This window comes from Ictidomys tridecemlineatus, chromosome 8 (assembly GCF_052094955.1).
Source record: "Ictidomys tridecemlineatus isolate mIctTri1 chromosome 8, mIctTri1.hap1, whole genome shotgun sequence".
NCBI lineage: Eukaryota > Metazoa > Chordata > Mammalia > Rodentia > Sciuridae > Ictidomys > Ictidomys tridecemlineatus.
In genome coordinates this window covers 119299653-119323955 of record NC_135484.1, presented here as the reverse complement: position 1 = coordinate 119323955, position 24303 = coordinate 119299653, and the positions used below count along the sequence as shown (strand labels likewise).

The 24303-nt window shown below is 45.0% G+C and overlaps 1 protein-coding gene and 2 non-coding genes across 3 annotated transcripts; all 3 read left to right on the top strand.

Annotated features, from left to right (window-relative positions):
* Window positions 1–10827: 10827 nt before the first annotated feature.
* Window positions 10828–20752, top strand: LOC101955638 (heat shock 70 kDa protein 1). Its single transcript, XM_078020269.1, has 5 exons — window positions 10828–18718; window positions 18901–18939; window positions 19170–19210; window positions 20195–20378; window positions 20547–20752. The coding sequence occupies exon 1, from the start codon at window positions 11011–11013 to the stop codon at window positions 12934–12936; it is 1926 nt and encodes a 641-aa protein (XP_077876395.1). The 5' UTR covers window positions 10828–11010; the 3' UTR covers window positions 12937–18718; window positions 18901–18939; window positions 19170–19210; window positions 20195–20378; window positions 20547–20752.
* Window positions 19008–19070, top strand: LOC120889373 (small nucleolar RNA SNORD48). The gene has a single exon (XR_005733280.1). It is a non-coding gene; the product is annotated as a small nucleolar RNA SNORD48 (small nucleolar RNA).
* LOC120889369 (small nucleolar RNA SNORD52) lies at window positions 19823–19889 on the top strand. Its single transcript, XR_005733277.2, has one exon. It is a non-coding gene; the product is annotated as a small nucleolar RNA SNORD52 (small nucleolar RNA).
* Window positions 20753–24303: the final 3551 nt, after the last annotated feature.

The following is a 24303-nucleotide window of genomic DNA, read 5'->3' as shown; positions in this document are numbered from 1 at the left end:
TGTCCATTTTCTTTTTTATGTACTCATACTGAACTCAAACCAATTTTTTATTGGTTACTTAAAAATAAATAACATAATTTTACTGGTGTCTGTCTTCCTTTTCTTATTTTTTGAGGTCAGAAGGTATATGCATATGTTGTTTTCTTACAGTTCTATAATTATGGCAGCAGAAATGGGGTATGTGGTCTGCAAACGTTATGAATTGACAGCAGATAGCACATTAGGGAGATGTCACCTGAGAACATATGCCTCAGTAGCAGAAAGACCTCAACATTTGAGTGCTGTAATGTAGTGCAGACACTACACTGGGACCTGGGGCCTTTTGTGTGTTACTTTATTCTCACTTTACCACACTTCCTTAGGTATTGTTGACATTCACAGGTGGACTTGTGGGGAGACTAATAAGTTACTAACAACTATAGCTGCTTAAATGGAAGGGAAAAAAAATCATTGGTTCAGCAAAGATGTTCAACCTGGTTTCTAATTCAGAAGTTTTTGCCATACCATTGCAAGTCTACCACCAGATTTTGTTTATGCATGTCTAGTTTGAGCTTCTATTTCTACCTTAGGTTTTTTGGGGTTTTTTTTTTTTTTTGTACTGGGGATTAAATTTTGGGGGCACTCCACTACTGAGCCACATCCCCAACCCTTTTTTGTATTTCATTTAGAGATAGGGTCTCACTGAGTTGCTTAGATCTTTGCTAAATTGCTGAGGCTGGCTTTGAACTCACAATCCCCCTGTCTCTGCCTTTGAGCTGCTAGGATTATAGGAGTGCACCACCAAGCCCGGCACTACCCTAGTTTTACAGTCAGTTAGTCCTTTTATCTTACTCTGTATACTCCTAAACAATTATGCCAACTATACAATAGGATGATGATAAACTGTTAGTACTTATTAATTTAGAAAAATGTGGGGTGGGGCTTGGGTTGTGGCTTAGTGGTAGAGTGCTCACCTAGCACATGTGAGGCACTGGGTTTGATCCTCAGCACCACATAAAAATGAAATAAAGATATTGTGTCCACCTACAAAAAATAAATATGGTGGTGGGGGGGTGACTTGAAGTCCTGAACTATACAAACTACCCCTCCCTCCTGCCCTTTTTTTTTTTTTTCCTTTTGAAATGCTTCATGTCCTTGCTGCTAGCATCTTAGAATTAACAGCCCCGAGGTTTCACCTGCCATAATCCCCAAGGATTGGGTAGTGATGCTCTTTAAAAATAATTCAGGATGACCTGGTTGGCCAGGCCTCATGGTGCATTCTGTAATCACAGCAACCCCAGAGGCTGAGGCAGGAGGATTACAAGTTCAAAACCATCCTCAGCAAAGGTGAGATGCTAAGCAACTCAGTGAGACTCTGTCTCTAAATAAAATACAAAATAGGGCTGGGGATGTGGCTCAGTGGTTGAGTGCCCCTGAGTTCAATCCCCAGTACCAAAAAATAAAAAGAGCTAGTATATAACCTAGCATGTTTAGGGCCCTGGGTTCAATCCCCAGTACCACAAACAAAACAAGAGGCTGTAGAGCTGGGCATGGTAGGATACACTTATCACTGCTATTGAGAGGCTAAGGCAAAAGAATCACTAAGCCCAGGAGTTTGAGGCCAGTCTGGATGACTTAGTGAGATCTTGCCTCAAAAACAATCAGTTCTAGGAGTGATGAAAATATTTTGGTAATGTTTTGAACAACCAATAAAAAAAGAAAAAAGAAAATATTTTGGAACTAATTCCTGGTACATAGCTCAGTGATAGAACGTATGCTTAGCATGGGTAAGGTCCTGGGTTTCATCCCCAGCACCACATGAAAATATATGTATTTTGAATTTCACACTTCAAAATGGTTGCTCAAAATTTTTTTCAAATGTTTATTTTTTAGTTGTAGATACCTTTACTTTATTTATTTTTATGTGGTGCTAAGGATCAAACCCAGGGCCCTGAACATGCTAGGTGAACATTCTACCTCTGAGCCACAACACCAGCCCCTCAAAAAAATTTTTAAAGTAGCCAGGCTTGGTGGCACATGCCTGTAAACCTGGTGGCTCAGTTCCAGAGGCTGAGACAGGAGGATTGTGAGTTCAAAGCCAGCCTCAGCAAAGATGAGGGGCTAAGCAACTCAGTGAGATCATGTCTCTAATAAAATACAAAATCGGGGGGGGGGGGGGGGGGGGGGGGGGGGTGGGGGTGGGGGGGGGGTGCTGTGGATGTGGTTCAAGTGGTAGCGCCTTGCCTGGCATGTGTGGAGCGCTGGGTTCCATCCTCAGCACCACATAAAAATAAAATAAAGATGTTGTGCCCACCGAAAACTAAAAAATAAATATTAAAAAATTCCCTCTCTCTCTCTTAAAAAAATAAAATAAAAAATACACAAAATAGGGCTGGAGATGTGGCTCAGTGGTTGAGTGCCCCTGAGTTCAATTTTAAATAAGTGAATTATTTATTGTGCTGGTGATCAAACCTTGTACATGCCAGGCAAGCACTCTACCACTGAGCTATATCACAACGTGTTAGTAAATTTTTTATTCTTCTTTTGGTACTGACTCAGGGGTTCTTTGCCACCAAGCTACATTGCCAGCCCTTTACACCCCTTTTTTTGGTACCAGAGATTGAACCCAGGGGTGTTTAACCACTGAACCACTTTTCAGCCCTTTTTAAAAAACTTTATTTTGTGACAGGGTCTCATTAAATTGCTTAGGGCCTTGCTAAATTGCTGCAGCTGATCTCAAAATCCTCCTGAGTTGCTGGTTTTACAGATGTGTGCCACCACACCTGGCCCATTTTTAAAATTTTGAAATAGGGTTTCGCTAAATTGCTTAGGGCCTTGGTAAGTTACTGGGGTAGGCCTCAAATTTCCAATCCTCCTGCCTTGCTGGGATTATAGGCATGAGCCACTCTGCCCAGCCTATTAGTGAATGTGTCAACAAAAGATAATTCAAAAATTAAATTGAGCTGGAATAATGGCACACACTTATAATTGCAGATACCGGGGAAGCTGAGGCAGAAGCATCTGAAGTTTCAGGCCAGTCTGGGCAATTTAGCAAGAATCTGTCTCAATATAAAAAAGGGCCGAGGGTGTAACTCAGTGGTAGGGTGCTTGCCTACTAGCATGTGCCACACCCTGTATGGAATCTCCAGTAGTGTAAAACTATTGGTATTACATAAAAGCATTTTGTGAGCTGATGTGTACCTCAAAGCCCATTAATCCTTTTACTAAATAGTGGCTTTAAAGAAAATCCAGTATTATGAAAAAGACATATGCAGGAAGATCTTGCACTGTAAATGGAGAAGGAATCTTTCAGAGATGCTTAGGTTTCCAGCCAGCCAATAGAGACATTTAAACCTCATGATAGCTAAACTGCAGCAAAATGTAAATCAATCTTCATGGAAATATGGATTTATTATAGGACAGTCTTTCTTCCTAGACCTGGAGTGGCATTTATGATCATTATCTCTAGACAAGTGGCCCTCTAAACACCATTATCCCTATATTGAGGAAAGGGTGAGCAGGATGGGGGCAGGCGGTGAGGGAAGGACCTACCTATAAATCCCAGTTTGATAAGAGAAATCTTCAGAAACAACATTAATGGAGAAAATAAGAGCTTCCAATGGCCAAATCAATCAAGGTTATTTGCAGATGCTTAATTAAAACAATAAGTTATTGCCTGCCTGCATACTCTAGCAACGAATACTTTGAAATGTTCACTTTATAACCTCAAGGAAATCAGGCTGGAAGAATTGCAGAATTAATAAAGAGAATGAAGTACTATATATGGAAGAAGTGATATTTGGGGCATCAAAGGTACTTTGATGGAGGAGAGGTTTATCAGGAAAAATAACTGTAGGTGTGGAAAGAATTTTCAAAATCAGTACCTGGGCTGGGGATATAGCTCAGTTGGCAGGGTGCTTGCCCTACATGCACAAGGCCCTGGGTTTGATCCCCAGCACCACAAATTAAATAAAATAAAAACATTGCTATTAAAATCAAGTATCCTCCCCGATTATAATCACGTCCTGCTTTCCTATGGGCCTCAGAAAACACCCGGGCATTTGAACCCAGGGTATGCTTTACTGGCAACATACATTTGCTGTTATTCCTGGTCTTAGAACCAAGGTTCTGACACCCTCCAAAGATGAAGAAAGGATACCAAAGAAAACAATCATTTTTTACAAAGGTGGAAAAAAGTGGGCAGGTACAGGGTTTTTAATAAAAGAGGAGATGGAGTTAAAGTTATTTAAGGCTAGAAACCAGTATTGCCGATTTTAAGGGAGCGAGCGAGCGAGCGAGGAATAAGAAACTAACTCTCCACATCAGTCCACCAGTCTGAAAGAGCAAGCCCACCAAACCTTCTCCCTTTCCTTGCACTTGGTATTTAAATGGACGTTAAGGGGTGGCAGCCGGGCGATTCTGGACGCTGAGGCAAGCCCGCCCCTCATCGGCCAGATCAAGTTCTGCCGGAGAGAGCTAGGGAGGGATGGAGCCGGGGAACAGCGTGAGGCAGTCCAGGAGCCGGGACACCGGGAAACACTCCCGAGAGTCTTGGATCCCCTGGGGAGGCGGTGAGGTGGCGGCACCAGCAGCCCACAGATCCCATCCTCGCCGCAACCGTTGGTCGCCAGTCCTCGCCCACACCTAAACAAGCTTTAACGGTGGGGGACATTGTTTTCTCGCCTCTGGCCGCCTAATTCATCTGGTTGAGTAAAAGTTAGGAAAGTTTCCCAAATTTCCGCCTGATAAATTAGTGGTCGCAGCCACTCGGGTGGCAGAGGGACTAAGGGTGGCTCTAGCCTGGGAGTTCCGAGCCCACCTGGGCCACTCAGCGAGACTCCGTCTCAAAACAAACAAAAAGTTCTCTAGCAGTATGAGAAAAACTCTTAAAGGTCTCTCCTTAACCCTGGTTGGGGTGGGGATGGGGACGGGGACTCGGAAATTGCAGGCACTGGCCAGGAGGCCCAGCGACCCTCACGACCCCGGCGACCGCCCCGCCCGCTCCTCCCGTTGTTTTCTCGGGACGTCAGGCGCGGGCGCCTTTTGCCCTAGCTCTGACTATGCTCAGACCTGTCTCGAGTTTTCTGATCTCAAAGCGGGGACCGCCCTGTTGTTATTCTTAGGAACACTCCTCAACAAACAAACTGCTCCCTACCCCTCAACCCCGCCCTAGAACATCAAGCTTAGTCAGAACTCTACATTTAATATCCAGAAGATTCCGAGAACTATGTGCCAGGCTTGGCACGGCAATAAGGCTCCCCCCTCCTTTTCCCTATTTCTGACTAAGCAGTCAGAAACAGGGAGAAACAGGGAGGAGGGGCTGGAAGAAGCTGGAAGGTCAAGAAGACTGGAGCTGATGGTGTGGGGAATGGCCCCAAAAGGCATAGGGCAGGCAGGAGGGGAGTTTCAGGCTGGTCACATACCCATGGTGTCCCTAATGCTCACACAGGCCTGCCATCTACTCATTTTTTGGTTCTGTGTCCATTTGTTTCCTCTTTTGGGAAAACAAAAAGATCAGATTATACTCCTGTATAAGAAGGAGTACAATTGACCTGCTTTGATCTTTTGTGCCCATTTTTTGAAAATGAAAAGGTTTAACTGAATGGCTTGTGACTAAAGAGCTTGGGGGGGGGGGGGCGCGGGTGCAAGGAAGCATGCCTGTAATCCCAGCTGCTCCGGAGGCTAAGGCAGGAGGATTGTGAGTTCAAGCCAGCCTCAGATATTTAGTGAGACATTTAGCATCTCATGAGACCCTGTCTCCAAACAAAATATAAAAAGGGGCTGGGGATGTGTCTCAGTGGTTAAGCACCCCTGGGTTCAATCCTCGGTACCAGAAAAAAAAAAAAAAAAAAAAAAAGATCTTGAATCTGTACTTCCATTAAGCAGAAAGTAATGACATAGGGCTGGGGAAGTAGCTCAGTGGCAGAGTGCCTCCCTAGCATGAAGAAGCCCTGGGTTCAGTCCCCACTAATGCCATGAAAATAATGCTATAGTCCTGGTAGTAATCTCCAACCTTGTAAGCACCTCAATAAGAATAATTAGGAAGGGGCTGTAGCTCAGTGGTAGAGCACTTGCCTAGTATGTGTGAGGCCCTGGGTTCCATCTCATCATGTAAAAATAAATAAATAAAATAAAGGTATTGTGTCCATCTAAAAGTAGAAACTTAAAAAAAAAAAAAAAAGACTAGGAAGTCTGACCTGAGGATATGGAGCCCCCAGGAAAAAATAAGGGAGAAGGGAGCAAACTTCTGAGCATCTACTATGTAACAGTCACTAAAATGTGTTCCTGTTACTCAATATCACCATCCTATGAAATAGATACTTTGTTTTAGAGATGAGCATAGAGAAATTTATGTTATTTAGTCAACTTCAAGTATTTTGTTTTTTTAAAAAAGAAAAGGAAACCTGAACAAAAGTAGAATCCAGACACAAGCCCAGTCTTTCCCTTCCCAGAGGTTTTGTACCCTCCTCCCCATCCCCATGAGGCTGAAAATCTCTTCCCATATTATTGAAGCCTTAGGTTGTTAAGAATGCCTAACTCTTGGGACTGGGGTTGTGGCTCAGTGGTAGGACACTTGCCTAGCATGTATGAGGCACTAGGTTTGATCCTCAGCACCACATAAAAATAAATAAATAAAATAAAGGCATAGGGCAGGCAGGAGGGGAGTTTCAGGCTAGAAATATATATATATCAGTTGATAGAGTGCTTGCCTGGCATTGTGGTATTGTGTTCATCTACAACTAAAAAAATATTTTAAAACAAATGTGCCTAACTCTAGATTTCATTATCAGTTGTCTCTTCTGGATATAGGTAGAATTATACCATCTTTTAAAATCAATAGCATTGAGGAGAAAACAGTGCAGTTTGAGAAACTATAAGAAAAAGGAAAGAGAAAGAAAAAAAGATTTTGCAGCATCAGGCTGAAGAAGGCTCTCTCCCTCCTCATTTAATGCTATGGCAGCCAGCATTTATTTTATTTTTTTTTCAGTTGTTCATGGACCTTAATTTATTTATATGTGGTGCTGAGAATTAAAACCACTACCTTATATGTGTTAGGCAAGCACTCTATCACTGAGCTACAACCCCAGCCCCAGCTAGGATTCTTAATCTCTCCCCTTAAAAGCACCTAACAAGATGGGTGCAATGGTGCATGCCAGTAATCCCAGCAGTTCAAGAAGATCTTGCACTGTAAATGGAGACGGAATCTTCTCCACTGTAAATGGAGAAGGAGGCTGAGGCAGGAAGATTGTGAGTTCAAAGCCAGCCTCAGCAAACTCGAGGTGATAAGTAACTCAGTGAGACCCTGTCTCTAAATCAAATACAAAATAGGGCTGGGAATTTGGCTCAGTGCTCCTGAGTTCATGCCCCGACTACTCCCCGCACCCCCTCCCCCCAAAAAAAGTACCTAACAGCCTTCCACTTTGGAATACTGAGCCCTGTTCCTTCCAAACATGGAAACCAATAAAAACCTGATTCCAAAATTAATGAAACGTCTATTGTTTGTGCATGTGTGTATGTTATTTTTGGTTTTTGGTGCCATATGGCTCCAATCTTCTGAGGTTCTTATAGTCATCCTACATAGCATTTCCTATCAGGAAATGGACAAGGAAGAGCTAAGGGCATGGCTTAGTTAGTAGAATGTGTGCTTAGTGTGCACAAGGCCATGGTTCCATGTCCAGCACCAAAACTAAATAGTTGGTTTCCAGACCAGTCCACAGAGAAACATGACTCAAAAGGTAGATTGACTACAACTTAGAAAGACTCTGTTTTAAAATTAAATATAAAAAGGACTGAGGGTATAACTGCAGTAAAAGCACCCCAGGATTCAATCGCCAGGACCAAAAAAAAAAAAAAAAATTAAAAAGGTAGGTCAACTATAATACAGTAGACTCTGACCACAGTGTGTAGCTTATTTTCTGATTCATGAAAGACAGTATTTCCAATGAATCTGTTTCTGCTACCCCAGCAGAAGCCAGATTAGGGAATTTATCACCATGTCCACCTGCCAGACAGTGGCGACAGTGATGTTCTTTTCTTCAAGCCAATAGAGAAGTATTCTATTTTGAAGTACTGCAGATTGAACTCAGGGATACCTTATCCCTGAGCTACATTCCCCACCCTTTTAATTAATTAATTAATTAATTAATTAATTTAGTGTTTTGAGATAGGGTCTCACTAAGTTGCTGAGGCTGGCCTTCAAACTTGGTGATCTCTAGCTTTGGCCTCCCAAGTCTCTGGGATTACAGGAGTCCAACACCACACCACTACCTCACTAGGCAAGCACTCTATCAGCCCCTGAATTGCAAATTTGGAGGGAAGAAGTGAATCTAGAAACTGCCAGTGGTAACAACCAATGGCAATGAGGCTTCCTTCCAGAAGGTAGGAGCAAGTCTTGAGTATCTCTGGACATGTTGATACACTTTGGGCAGTTAAAATGGAACTCCTGCCAGAGTTGGAGAGAGTAATGGAAAATCCCTGAAGTTTGACCAGTTTGACTGGATTAAGGAGGTGATTCATTAGAGAACTGCATCTGAATGTAAAAGTAGTTTGTCTACCTACACACGCACACACACACAGAAGCAATCTCTTTGCAACATCAGTTTAGATCAGCAAATTGAAGAAAAAAATAACTATGCTTGATTCCAGGAAGATGTTTAGACAGTGCACAGGTATGTGTGTTTGTGTCCCTATCCATATGAAGCACTGTTCAAAATCCTTCATTAAAAATTGCCTCCTCGGGGCTGGGGATGTGGCTCGAGCGGTAGCGCGTTCGCCTGGAATTCGTGCAGCCCGGGTTCCATCCCCAGCATCACATACAAAACAAAGATGTTGTGTCCGCAGATAACTAAAAAATTTTAAAAAAAATCCAGGTTTAAAAAAAAAAAAATTGCCTCCTCTGAGTTGGGTGTAGTGGCCTGTATTCCCAGCAATTTGGGAGGCTGAGACTGGGGGATTGCAAATTTGAGGTGGCCTCAGCAATTTAGCCAGGACCTTAACAACTCTGTGAGACCCTGTCTTAAAAATTAAAAAAAAAAAAAAAGGAGATGTAGTTCAATGGTTAAGCACCCTGAGTTCAGTCCCTGATATCAAGCAAATAAAACTGCATCCTCCCACCTATGCTCAGGACATATGAGTATTGCAATTAAGTGTTTTCATCCATGGATTAATTAATTCAATGTTTAAATGGCCCTCACATTTTCATTTCAGGCACTATGGAGGGGTCTTTCCTCCCTAAAATAGATGAAGAAAAAAATAAATTAACAAATGTAGCCAGTGTGGTGGGGCATGCCTGTAATCCCAGCGATCTGGGAGGCTGCATAAGAAGGATTGAAAGTTAAGGCCACTCGTGAGCAACCTAAGGAGACCCTGTCTCAAAAATTTAAAAATAGGGACTGGGATATAGCTCAGTTGATAGAGTGCTTGCCTGGCATGCACAAGACTCTGGGTTCAATCCCCAGCATCACTAAATAAATAAATAAATAAACAAACAAATAAATAAATAAATATTGAAAAAATAAAAAACGGCTGGGGCAGTTTACCAGTGGTAAGAGTGCCCCTGCGTTCAATCCCCAGTAAACACACACACACACACACACAAAAAAAAAAACCCACATTATCAAATATAATTTTACTCAAAACAGAAGTGCAGGAAGTTGGTATCTAGGATAAAAAACTTAACTAGATAAATTAGAATGTGGGTTCCAACCACTATTATCTTCAAACAAATTTTTGATGCCTTTAAAGAAGAGAGAACATCCCTAACCCCTTCCGTGAAGGTTCACCACCCTGTCACATTTACTCTGAAAGTGGTGAACAGTCTAGGAATTGTGGGTACAGGCAGAATATCAAACTCAGAACGTGGAGGTTAACCTCCACCATCAGGGACTGAACCAGGAATTAAGGACAAGGCAGAAAGGAGAGCGAGAGTGGCTGGAACTCCGTGAGGGAAAGAGATGATCAAGAGTCTTTAAAGCCAGTCCACATTCCACTAAAAAAATAAATTTTTTTTTCTTACTAAAGCAGATTGTAATCTGAGGCAAAATGGGTCCCCGGTCCCTGGGCGCGGCCAATCCAGCTCTGCTTGCACCACAGCCTCACCCAGGTCTCCCTAGACTTCCTTCCTCAGATTCGGAGAACTGTCTCATTCTAACCACCATGTTTTTAAACCACTACTATTCTCTTCAGAATCCAAAGCCGCCCACACTATCAGAAGATACTCCATTCGCATAGGTAAAAAATGATGAGGCAGACGGAGAGAAACACCGAGACCTACTTCAATCCCTCCCATTTTAAACCTATGATTGGCGCGGGAGCCAAGCATTCCTCAGGCAGCGCAGGCCCTCTGGCCCATCCATCATTCCCACCCGCAGCCAAGTCAGTCTCTTTGGTCCACCATTACCCCGCCTCCTTAAAACCTCCGCGACTTTCTGTGTCCTGGGTGTCCCGTGGAGAGACTTTATTCCTTCCTTAAACACCCAGAACTCGTCTGATTCCCACCAGCCACTCACGGCCCTACAACCCAAGCCTAAAGCTGGCCCTTGCGGTCATTTCACTCTAAGGGGCTGGCCGCCAGCAAAGCCATGGAAACGGAGGCGACAACAACCTCCCTCCTCCCTCCGCACTCGCCCTCCCCTCCGGGCTCCCGATCCCCTCCAGTGAACCCCAGAAGCGTCTGGAGAGTTCTGGGGAGGGGCGGCACCCTCGCCTCTGATTGGTCCTGGGAGGACAGGGGCGGAACGCCAGGAGAAACCCCTGGAACATTCCGGTCCCGACGGCCTCATCTGGCACCGCGATTGGCCCAGGAGGGAGCAGGCGGGGCTCCATGGCAACATATAAAGCCCCAGCGGGAGGCTGGCTGAGGAACGGCGAGCCTCAGCAGCAGCTGGCATAGGCGGCTTTTCAGCTTTCCCTGAGCGCACACCCGAGCAGTCGGCTTTCGACTTTCATCCAGGACCGAGCTTTTCTTCGCGGGTCGCGTCCCCCCACGGCAGCCAGAAGCTCAGCTTAGATCCCAGAGAGCGGGGCACCGACATGGCCAAAGCCACGGCGATCGGCATCGACCTGGGCACCACCTACTCTTGCGTGGGGGTGTTCCAGCACGGCAAGGTGGAGATCATCGCCAACGACCAGGGCAACCGCACCACCCCCAGCTACGTGGCCTTCACGGACACCGAGCGGCTCATCGGCGATGCCGCCAAGAACCAGGTGGCGCTGAACCCGCAGAACACGGTGTTCGACGCGAAGCGGCTGATCGGCCGCAAGTTCGGCGACCCGGTGGTGCAGTCGGACATGAAGCACTGGCCCTTCCAGGTGATCAACGACGGCGACAAGCCCAAGGTGCAGGTGAGCTACAAGGGCGAGAGCAAAGCGTTCTACCCGGAGGAGATCTCTTCCATGGTGCTGACCAAGATGAAGGAGATCGCCGAGGCGTACCTGGGCTACCCGGTGACCAACGCGGTGATCACCGTGCCGGCCTACTTCAACGACTCGCAGCGCCAGGCCACCAAGGACGCGGGCGTGATCGCCGGGCTCAACGTGCTGAGGATCATCAACGAGCCCACGGCGGCCGCCATCGCCTACGGCCTGGACCGCACGGGCAAGGGGGAGCGCAACGTGCTCATCTTTGACCTGGGCGGGGGCACCTTCGACGTGTCCATCCTGACGATCGACGACGGCATCTTCGAGGTGAAGGCCACTGCCGGCGACACGCACCTGGGCGGGGAGGACTTCGACAACCGGCTGGTGAACCACTTCGTGGAGGAGTTCAAGAGGAAACACAAGAAGGACATCAGCCAGAACAAGCGAGCTGTGAGGCGGCTGCGCACCGCCTGCGAGAGGGCCAAGAGGACCCTGTCGTCCAGCACGCAGGCCAGCCTGGAGATCGACTCCCTGTTCGAGGGCATCGACTTCTACACGTCCATCACCAGGGCGAGGTTCGAGGAGCTGTGCTCCGACCTGTTCCGTGGCACCCTGGAGCCGGTGGAGAAGGCCCTGCGCGATGCCAAGCTGGACAAGGCGCAGATCCACGACCTGGTGCTGGTGGGCGGCTCCACCCGCATCCCCAAGGTGCAGAAGCTGCTGCAAGACTTCTTCAACGGCCGCGACCTCAATAAGAGCATCAACCCTGATGAGGCGGTGGCCTACGGGGCGGCGGTGCAGGCCGCCATCCTGATGGGGGACAAGTCAGAGAACGTGCAGGACCTGCTGCTGCTGGACGTGGCGCCCCTGTCGCTGGGGCTGGAGACGGCCGGGGGCGTGATGACCGCCCTGATCAAGCGCAACTCCACCATCCCCACCAAGCAGACGCAGATCTTCACCACGTACTCGGACAACCAGCCCGGGGTGTTGATCCAGGTGTACGAGGGCGAGCGGGCCATGACGCGAGACAACAACCTGCTGGGGCGCTTCGAGCTGAGCGGCATCCCCCCTGCCCCCAGGGGCGTGCCCCAGATCGAGGTGACCTTTGACATCGACGCCAACGGCATCCTGAACGTCACGGCCACCGACAAGAGCACGGGCAAGGCCAACAAGATCACCATCACCAATGACAAGGGCCGCCTGAGCAAGGAGGAGATCGAGCGCATGGTGCAGGAGGCAGAGAAGTACAAGGCCGAGGACGAGGTGCAGCGCGAGAGGGTGTCTGCCAAGAACGCCCTGGAGTCCTACGCCTTCAACATGAAGAGCGCCGTGGAGGACGAGGGGCTCAAGGGCAAGATCAGCGAGGCCGACAAGAAGAAGGTGCTGGACAAGTGCCAGGAGGTCCTTTCCTGGCTGGACGCCAACACCCTGGCCGAGAAGGATGAATTTGAGCACAAGAGGAAGGAGCTGGAGCAGGTGTGTAACCCCATCATCAGTGGACTGTACCAGGGTGCGGGTGGCCCCGGGGCTGGAGGCTTTGGAGCTCAGGCCCCCAAAGGGGGCTCTGGATCGGGCCCCACCATTGAGGAGGTGGATTAGAGGTCTTTCCTTCTTCCCTCCCTCCATGTTTTTCCTGTCGTTGAGACCCACTGTTGGGACTCCAGGGCTTTGCTGTTTGCCCTCTGTTATTATCCAACTTCAGTTTTCTGCTGCTGACTTTTTTCTAAAGTGACTGTTGTATCTGGAAGGTAACTATAGCTGAATGTCATTATATTTTTGTGGTGTAAGCCATGTGTTCTTTAGGTTTAATGTAAGTTAACACTGTGAGGATGTTTTTCCTCTTTTTTCTTGTCTTCATATCAACACTGCCACCCTGTGTTACAGTTTTTGCTTTGCAATGCTGCAAGATCAGGGAAATTTTTTTTTATAACTAAAGGATGAAAAATAAAATTTTTAGAACTGTGCTTGCCTGTTTGTATTTGTGGAGGAAAAAATGCATTCTTTGTATGTGTGAATTCTATAGATACGTGAAGACCAGGACAGCAGTACTGAAGGAGAGGGACACATAGGAGTCATGATTCTGGACACTTTTGTTAGAATTTATATATGGGGAGAAAAAAAAAATTTGTCAGGTACTCATTTCCATGCAAGTGGGATTTATTTTATGGGTAAATAGGGTTTTGTGGGATGAAAGATTGGTATGGGTTAATAACTGGAAATGGAGAAAGGCACTGTCCAAAGGGCTCATCTGTGCTTATTCTAAATCCGAAGCGTCACATTTCATTGCTGTCTTACCTGCTATCCAGACTTTGATGTAGGTGACAGCTGTGGACAAACATCAACAATGAGTTGCAAGTTCAACTCTGGCTCTGAAATCCCAACTGGATAACCAAGCACCATTTCTGTAGATTGTTAGCATTGGTAGCTTCCTCCTGAACTATTTTGTATAAATGGCCTCGCTTCAAAGTTCTAACATCATTTTGCACAGAAATGCAAATAGACAAACAACATTTTCAGCCATGATCACCCTAGATCCAAATTAACCAATTTGGATTATGGAGGAGAGAGATAATATACACCATACCTAGATCCTTTGTGTTCACCCTCTGGTCTTCCTACCACCACTGTCTACATTAGTTTTTTTTTTTTTTTTTAATATTTATTTTTTAGCTGGAATTGAACACAATACCCTTGTTTTGTTTATTTATTTTATTTGGTGCTGAGGATCATTGAACCCAGGGCCTCTTACATGCTAGATGAGCGCCCTACTGCCCAGCCAAAGCCCCAAAGTTCTACGTTAGGTATTTTAAAGTTATTTTTTCACAGTTTAGTATGTGGAGCTAGTCACTTCAGCTGAATCTAGGCTATGATCAGAGAGTAATAGATGATGGTTTTAGAACTAAAATTTCCCCCCCCACCTCCTGGATCCCCTTGCATAATATTCCTTTTTGGTGATGGTTTTACCCTAGATTTAGTAATCTGGTAGTCTTTTTTTTTTCTTTGCTTTTTAAAATCTGGTGCCTGGGATCAAACCCAGTGCCTCACACATGCTAGGCACTCTACCACTGAGCCACAACCTCAGCTCATCACAATCAGTAGTCTTGAGCAATAGCAGTGTAAAATAGATTTAATTATGACGAAAGAGATGAAGAAAATTGGTATAAAGGGGGCTTTGTAGCTCAGTAATAGAGCACTTGCCTAGTTTGAGTGTCAGCTTCACGTAAAAATATTTTGTCCATCTACAAGTAAAAATGTATATATTTTTAAATGCTGCACAGCGTAGAGCTGGGAAAAATCAAGTTGATAGTGGGCTTTCCTCATCCTCCTGATTCTCTTCCCTTAGGATTCTTCCTGCTGTAGCAGTTAGGTGTCATTAACCTCCTTTAATCTTGGAATCTCATCATCCTCAAACTGACAGTTTGGAATTGAACAGATTAGCAAGATTTGCATTACTTTTTTTTTTCTTTTTTGGTGTTGGGGGGATTGAACTCGGGGGTGCTTAACCATTGAGCCACATCACCAGTATTTTTTTTTTTTCTGGAGACAGGGTCTCACTAAGTTATTTTGGGCCTCCCTAAGTTATGGAGGCTAGTTTTGAACTTGGGATCCTCCTGTCTCAGCCTTTCAAGTCACTGAATTACACTTGTATACCACTGCATCCAGCAACAGACTGGCATTCCATGATAAACCTTTCATACAGTCCTTACCCTGTGGGAAAATAAAATGTTCTAAAAGTATCAATATAGAATGCTTTCTTGGAAGCTTGTCAAGGAAAAGGAAAATAGTTTGGTTTCTGGACCAATTTTTTTTGTGTGTGTATGGTGCTGGGAATTGAACCTAAGGCCTGGTGAGTATGAAGGAAGCACTTTACCAACTAAGTTATATCCCCAGCCCTGGACCAGTTCTCAAAGGCTTGTTTTGCTTGCAAGAAAGGTGGGCTATAATAATAATAACCGCTGACTCAGCATATGGGAAATGCAGTGTCACTATTGTAGCAGCTGGAATTGGGGTTTCTACCCACCCTCCCCCCTTTTTTTTTAACAAGCAGTAGAGGGAAAAAATCCTTTATCTTCAAGCCATTAGAACCATCGTTCTCCACTCTAGTGGTATAAGAAAATCATTTGGGGGCTTAGGATATAGCTTAATGGTAGAGGCTTGTCTGGCATGTACAATGCCTGCAATCAATTCCTAGCATCATAAAAATAGAATGAGGGCCTGAGGTTGTGGCTCAGTGGTAGAGAGCTTGCCTAGCACCTGTGAGACACTGGGTTCAATTCTCAGCACCACATAAAAATAAGGCCACCAACAACTAATAAAATATTTTTTAAAAATAGAATGAGCCCAAAACAGTGCTGCAGGCCTGTAATCCCAGTGGTTGGGAAGGCTGAGGTAGGAGGATCATGAGTTCAAAGCCAGCCTCAGAAATGGCTAGGTGCTAAGCAACCCAGTGAGACCCTGTCTCTAAATAAAATACAAGATAGGCTTGAGGATGTGGTTCAGTGGTTGAGTGCCCCTGAGTTCAATCCCTAGTACCAAAAAAAAAAAGAATCAAATTGGGGAGAAAGAAAAAAAAATGGTGCTGTAATCCCAGCAATGTGGGAGACTGAGACAGGAGAATCACAGATTCAGTACCAACCTCAGCTATTAGCAAGACTCTGTCTCATTTAAAATTTAAAAAAAAAAAAAAAATTGAAAGGGCCAGGTATGTTGCTCAAAGATAAAACACCCTGAGTTCAATCCCCAGTACCAAAACTATTAAAAGGAAAGAAAGAAAAAGAAAAACAGATTGTAGGCTTCTTAGGCCACTTGAAAATATAATAGTGGGCCAAGGCAGAGTATATATTTCAAGTTGTCCAGGTTTTTTTTTTTTTTAATGTGTAGCCAAAGCTGAGAAAAACCACTGAAAACCAGAGGCTGTTCCTGATTTTTATTTTAGGAGGATAGGGGCATCACTAAGGAGTACAGCAAGGTGTCCTAAGAGCAGCACCTGTTGGTAAGAGGCTTTCTGCTGTAAATTGGAGTCTGAGGGCTTGAAAGAGGCAACTCACTGGCAGCAACAGCAATAAGTACAAGATAGAGAAATCGCCAGCGAGTTTATTGGGCTAAAAAAGAGAATTTCTCAACTACTCAGAAAGCTGAGGTAGAAATAAGTTCAAGGCCAGCCTAGGCAATTTAGGTGCCAAAACACCACACCAAACATTATGTGCATTTATAAATGAGGAATGAGGGGTTTTAGGAGGTGGGATTTGCAATGACACTTATGAGTTGGTGGATTAAGGACCAAGAGCAAATACCTAAGGAAGATTTCTTGGGCTGGGGAATGTGGCTCAAGGGGTAGCGCTGGCATGCGTGCGGCCCAGGTTTGATCCTCAGCACCACATACAAAGATGTTGTGTTCGCCGAAAACTAAAAGAAATAAAAGTTCTCTCTCTCTAAAAAAAAAAAAAGATTTCTATTTTTGTTGTTTTGTTTGGGGTACTGGGGATTAAACTAAGGGATGCTCTACCACTGAGCTACAACCCCAGCCCTTTTTATTTTAGATTGGGCTGGTTGTGATTCTCCTGCCTTGGTGGCTCCCTAAGATTTGTGAGGGAGAAAAACACTAAGAGGGGAGAAAACTGTCCCTGCTCTTGCCACCTCACCCCAATTTGGTTTACTTTCAATCCCCCCTCCCCCCAGGCCAGCTCCAAACATAAGGCACTATTCAGAGGGCACTGAACACTTCCACCAACTTTCAGGGTACTCTCATTCTAACGTTGCTTATAAAAAGAACATGTAGCTAGACACACGAGTAATCCCAGCAGCTCAGAAGGCTGAGGCAGGAGGATTGCAAGTTCAAAGCCAGCCTCAGCAATGGCGAGGTGCTAGGAGACTTGGTCTCTAAATCAAATACAAAAGAGGGATGGGGAAATTCCCTGGCCAGTGCCCCTGAGTTCAATTCCCAGTATCAAAATAATAATAATAATAATAAATTTTTAAAAATAAGGGCTGGAGGGGCTGGAGATGTGTCTCAAGCGGTAGCGTGCTTGCCGCGCATGAGTGCGGCCCAGGTTTGGTCCTCAGCACCACATACCAACAAAGATGTTGTGTCCCCCAAGAACTAAAATAAATAAATAAATAAATATTTAAAAAAAAATAAGGGCTGGGGATGTGGCTCTGTGGTAAAGCGTCTGTGGGTTCAACCATAAGTTGGGGGGGGGGGGGGCGGAAAGAGACCGAACACATATAACAGGGGAAATGAGGAATAATTGTTGAGTGGCACAACGTTTTACTTTTGGGAAGATAAAAAAGTTCTGGAGATTCTGTGCACAATAACGTGAATATACTTATAATTACTCAACTGTACAGATGGTAAAAAAGGTTTTAAACGTGTAGTTTATTGCATGACTATTATCTTTTTAAAAATCACCATTATATCAATAAAGTTGATTAAAAGCCAACAAAAAAAAAAAAAAGAAAGAAAAGAAAAAAGAAAGAAAGAAAGAAGCAGCATCAGCAGCTTAATGTGCCTGAACAAACTCAGATTTCGCTGGCTGGAAGGAGTGAGTCCCCTGGAATGGAGTGGACACGACCCAAAGCTGGCGAGGGTTATAACGCGAGAAGTCCCAGAGTCATTAACGGGTCCAGAGCGTCCTGGCAGCGTCTCAGCGGCTTGAAGACGGTTCGCTGGAAATGGTGGCGTACACCTATACGCCAGAGGATGAGGCAGAGAAGGATCATGAATTCAGTATAAACAGACTAGGCAACAATAGCGATACCGTGCTTAAAAAAAAGAAGGAAAAAAAAAGAAGAAGAAAGAAAAGATTATAAAATTAAAAAGACTGGGCTGGGGATGTGGCTCAAGTGGTAGCGCGCTCGCCTGGCATGCGTGCAGCCGAGGTTCAATCCTCAGCACCACATACAAAGAAAGATGTTGTGTCCGCCGAAAACTAAAAAAATAAATATTAAAAAAAAAAAAAAATGACCGACGAGCCCCCGGGCTCCTGCTGGCCAGGGACTTTCTCCCGTCTGGCCAGCCAGATCACCTGCTCATTTTGTTATTGTTTGTAAAAATTTGTAACACATCCCTGCGTGTTTGTTCCGAAGATTGCGAATCCTACATTCAAGGCCTTTCTTTCACTTTGTTTTATTCCGTTTTGGACGAACGATGGGTAAAGTGCCGCGCTTCGAGCCAGGCATGTAAGAAGACAGCTATGCCCGTTAGGCCCCCGACCCGACGCAGGCATAAATAGCTCCGGCTTCCATTTGCCTACCTCTTTGTGCTGTGGACCGGTTGGTGACAGTATGAGTCCCTTCGGTCCGCGTGGCGTCTTCTGCGGAGCCTGGCGTTCAGTGTCGGGAAGGCGCAGGGCACACCTTTGGTGTAGCAACCCGCCTGCAGGTACGCGGGGGCCTTGCTGGGAAAAGGGGACCGTAGGCTTGGGCTGAGCGGGATGAATACCATTACAGACTAGAGTTTCTGATGTCTGCGTGACGCCAACGCTTAAAACTGACCCAGCCCTGGGCAGGGGAAACTCGACTGGATTCCCTCTGGTTTTTGCTAACTCACTGATTTCTTCACAGGCTCCTGATCCTCGCAGACGGGTCCTCAGCGCAGCGATGGTAAGTGGGTTGGTTGTACGAATAATTGCAAGATTTGGAGTCGCTGGCGGTCCTTGGGGGAGGACGGGGGTAATGATGACTCCAGGTGATTCTGAGCGTGTCGCTGATGCCATCACCGCAGCGCGCTGACACCCCTCGTGCCAGAATTCTCAATGTCTGGGCTCGGGGAAGTTGGTGGCCAAGAACCCTTTTAATAATTATAATTTTTTGTGTTTCACTTCCTTATTTAGGGATTTTAAGACGTCCATTGGTGTGTAATCCTTAAATAGAGGTTAGTATTAACTGCAAGAGTCCCAAATGCCTCTGAACCCTTTTGTTTCCCAGCTTTCATGGGGCGTTGGCATCTGTTAGTTTCCTAATGAGCATGTACAACAGTGCCCATATTTCATGTGGTGACTTTCCAGGGACCACTTTTGTTTTACATTTCTTTTGTGATTCTTGTTCCTTTGTGATCACCTCTGGTTTTTTTGGGAGAGGAGGGGTACCAGAGATTGAACTGAGGGGCCCTTGACTACTGAGCCACATCCCTCTCATATATTTGATTTAGAGACGGGATCTCACTAAATTGCCTACCGCTTCGCCATTGCTGAGGCTGGCTTTGAACCCACGATCCTGCCTCAGCCTCTGCAGCTGGGATTACAGGCATGGGCCATCATGCACGGCCCCCTCTGTATTTTTAAGTACAGTTAACACATCTAATCTAAAATATTTCTATTGTAAACTTGAGCTCATGTGGGTCCTCCAAGTGGAGCTGTTCTCAACTGTATTCTTTTGTACTCTTTCTCAACTCATTCCTTAAGTCCTTATATATTAGGACTGTTGTCTTTGAATGTACTGTATCCCCTCTCAGAATGGCTTCCCTTGATCCAGATCTTCCTTAAGTGAGAATGATGAATTTACAGACTAGAGTCTCTGAGGCTGGTCCTGATGTCAAAAATAAGTTCTGACTCATTTAGGGAACTGGATACTTGGGTCTCTGGAGAAGGCTGCTTTTTTTGGGGGGGTAGATGGACAGCATGCCTTTATTTTTATATGGAGCTAAGGATTAAACCTAGTGCCTCATACCTGTTAGGTCTGCCACTGAGCTACAGCCCCAGCCCCTTTCTGTTTTGTTTTGAGACAGGATCTTGCTAAACTACTGAGGCTAGCCTCCTACCTTGAATCTTCCTGCCTTAGCTTCCCAGTTTTCTGGATTATAGGAATGTACCACCTGGTTAATGCCTGCTTGTTCTTTATGGTTGTCCTGTCTTTCTAGCATGAGAGTTCTGCAAGCCCAGCTAAGGGCAGTGCCCTTACACAGAGATTCTATGCTAACCTGAAGACTGAAAACTCTTTGGAATCTACCCCATGTGACACTGTTGGGATGCTTAGGTTCCTGCTGTTTCATCCTCAGGCTGTCATGACAAGTGGAGAGCAACCCTTTCTCCCTGGTTACTATGGTGAGTCATTCACATTGGCTGTCACCCTGAGGGTAATGATGACCTTTAAAACTACCAGATCTACTTAATTCTTCCCCTCCATCCCATGTGGCAACTTCCCATCCAGCTTCATGGTTTTATTGCCAGTTGCCTGCATGGTTCTAATGTGTTCCTTTTGTGAAATTTCAGGATTTTGTTGACACAAAGGATGCTCTGATGTTGGACGGTTTCTATGAATATAACATCTTTCCTGTATTAAACTGGGCAGCTACGAGGCACAAATAACTGGCTAGAATTTTTGGGACCCTACCTTTAGAGAGTATTTGCTTATGTTTTGTCTCATTTACAAGCACATGATTTTACTGGAAATATTTCAATAAAATATTTTAAAGCAAGTAGTGAATGGATTATTTGGTCTCTGGATGGTACAAAAAGATAACTATTCTGTGGTTTACTGCCTTTTTTTTTTTGTATGTGTGCTAAGGAATTCAGTTTGCTTTTTTTCTTTGCGTATTTTCCTGTATAAATTAGATCCCACTTTTCCATATACATTTCTGTTAACTTTGGGGGGCTAGATATTGAACCCAGGAATGCTTTACCACTGAGCCACAACTCAAGCCCTTTTTTTTGTTTTCTGTGTGTGGTGCAGGGTCTTGTGTATACAAGGGAAATACTCTTATCAACTGAGCTACATACCCAGCCCTTTTTTATGTATTGGAGACCAGTTCTCACTGACTTGAGAATAAGACACTTGAGCTGGGTTTGGCACAGCCTAACAACCAGTGACTAGATGGAAAGTTTCAGGTCAGTCTAAGCAAATGAGACGGGCTCACTCAATGATAGAATGCCCCTGGGTTCCATTCCCACTACCACAAAAAGATTTTAGAATCACCTTGGACACTTATGCCCTCAAGTTAAAAGATGTACATTGTTTTAAAAAAAAAAAAAAGTGCCTAGGGCTGGGGATATAGCTCAGTTGGTAGAGTGCTTGCCCTGGGTTCAATCCCCAGCACACTACCTAAAAATTTAAAAAAATGCCTACCACATAGCAAACCCTATATTTCTATGATCAAAAATTCTGTTACTCCAAATCAAACAGTTGATACCTCACTATCTTTGTTAGTGTAGGGGTGGGGATGCTGTGGATTTAATCCAGGAACCTTTAACCACTGATCCACACCCCTTGCCATTATCCTTTTTATGTTGGTCCTTGCTAAGTTTTTTGTTTTCCTTGATAAATTGTTGAGGCTGGCTTTGAACCTGAAATCCTGCTTCTAAGCCTTGAGTTGCTTTGATTATGAGGGTATACACTTGGCTTTCCTCAGCCCTTTTATTTTTATACACTTAGTATTTTGTGGCACTGGGGGTTGAACCCAGAACCAACATCCCCACCCCTTTTTATTTTGAGACAGTCTTACAAAGTTTCTGAGGCTGGCCTTGAACTTTCTGTCTCAGTCTGAGTCTGTGGGATTTAGTAACCTTGCCCAGCTGATACTAGGGATTTAAACTAGAGATGTTCTGCTTCTGAGCTACATCCCCTGCATTTTTTTTTTTTTTTAACATGGTACTGGGAGTTGAACCCTAGGGTGCCTATCAGTGAGCTGCAGTCTTAGTCCTTTTTCTATTTTGGGACTGTCTAAATACAGGATCCTCCTACCTCAGCCTCCCAAGTAGCTAGGATTTCAGGTATGTGCCACTGCACCCAGCTAAATGGGAGTATATTGTTTACTTTTTAATACCTTAAAAGCCTCATTTGGCACTGTGATTCCCAAAGGGCAGAGCAAGAGCAAAGCTAAACCACCCAGCCACCCACAGGGACACCTCCAGAGGGAGCTCAGACATGGAGGACAACTACTCTGAAGATGAGCCATAATTAAAAAAGCCACAGTATGGGGTGTGTGGGCTCTGTGGTAGAGCTTTTGCCTCCCAGGGATGAGGCCCTGATTTGATCCTCAGCACTACATAAAAATAAAGATTGAAAGGGTAAAGTTTCTAAGCTGGAAGGCTTGAATTAAAGTGTAAAAGATTAGGTATTATTGAGTTCCTCTGTTACACCCAGATTCCTGAGATAGTTAAGACAACACCCTACTAGCCATTTAGCCTAGGGCCCTGTGCAGTTTGTCACAGGGCCCGAACCAATCAGTTTGAATGTGTACCCTGCTTAGAATGACCAATCACCCCTGCCCGAGCTGTTCCCACCAATGAATTTGCCAATCACCTCTCAGAGTTGTTGTTCAATTTCCCCGCGCCTCATGATGATTTGTTCTGATGTATGCAAAGCCCACCGCCCTCTCCAAAAAGTGTACTTAAGCTCTGCTTGACCTTTGCTCTGGGCTCTGGGCTGCTCTCCCTTCTTGAGTGAGCACAGAGTCCCAGCGCGCTGGAATGGATCCCAAATAAATCCCTTTTGCCAATTGCATGGAGTAAGTCTCTTGTGTGGTCTCTCCCTCCCACGATTCGCCAGACCTTTACAAGATATAGTATCCATCCACAACTTTTTTTTTTTTTAAAGAGGGGGGGGAACAGAGAGAGAATTTTAACATTTATTTATTTTTTCTTAGTTCTTGGCAGACACAACATCTTCGTTTGTATGTGGTGCTGAGGATCGAACCCAGGCCGCAAGCACACCAGGCGAGTGCACTACCGCTTGAGCCACATCCCCAGCCCCTCCATCCACAACTTAAAAAAAAAAAAAAAAAGCCAGGTGCAGTGGCCCTCTCCTGTAATCCAAGCTACTCAGGAGGCTAAGGCAGCAGGATATCTAGTTTGAGGCTCATCTGTGCAGTTTAGGAAGACTCAGTCTCAAGTTTTAAAATAAATAAAAAAGGCTGGAAATGCTGTGTTAGAGTGCTCCTGGATTTAATCCCCAATACTTAATAAACAACAAAATTCATAGGTAGCCTGGTATGGGGGTGCACACCCATAATCCCAGCTACTCCAGGGGCTGAGGCAGGAAATATTGCAAGTTTGAGGCCAAACTTGAAAAATTTAGTGAAACCCTGTCTCAGAATTAAAAAAAAAAAATCTCATGATGTGACTCAGTGGTTAAGTGCTTCTGCGCTCAATCCCCACTGGTGGAGGTGGTGGGGATGGGCAGGGAAGTCCAATACCATGGGAACCAGCCAGCAGGTACAACAGGTGACTTTATAACAGAAACTCAGAACAGCATACAATAGAGAGGCTGTTTCCAAGAGATAAAGGAAAGAACTCAATCCACTTGCATGAACAGAACATTGTTCATTGTAAAGAAAGTGGATAGATTTGGAAAAAAATTAAAATGACTAAGGGTGTAACTCATTGTTAGAGCATGTGTTTAGCATAAGGGAGGCTCCTGGTTTCAAACTCCAGCTTGGGGGCAAGAGAGGAGAAAACAAATAGAAATTTTAGAGTAGAAATAAATACATAATACATAAACACAATAAACTGCTCAAACCACAGGCCGACTGAATAGTGTGTTAGTGAAATAGAAAAAGAAATCAAATTGTGAGTCAGAGAAATCAGAGATGATATGAAAAAGAAGTTTTGAAACAAAGGATGGAATAAGATGCCCCACCCCCGGCATAGCTTGTTTGGTGCTGCTGTCACCATGCTGTGCCGCCCCTGACCAGCGTGGGCAGCTGAACTAAGATGACTTGTGTGAATTTTCAGGGACACAAACTAGAACACAGACACAATTTACCTTTACACAACCTTCAGGACAGCTTCTCCGGCTCCCCAAAAGGGAAAGCAAGAGAAAGTCAGGAGAGGCTGATGAGAGAGAAGGAGCACGTTCGGAAGTGGGCTTTAACTGGAGGGACACTGTTCTTAGAAAGTTCTATCCATAAAAGGGCAGAAGGGATAGGACTACAAGGGAACAGATGAGTGTAACACAACCCTAGGGTTATGCCCACAAAGAAGACCTCCAGAAGGTCTCTGTCCAAGCCACAACCAATGCAGTGGTTGGTCA

Bases quoted from the DNA above. Each gene is read 5' to 3' on its own strand.
- LOC101955638 (XM_078020269.1), top strand. From the start codon at position 11,011: ATGGCCAAAGCCACGGCGATCGGCATCGACCTGGGCACCACCTACTCT.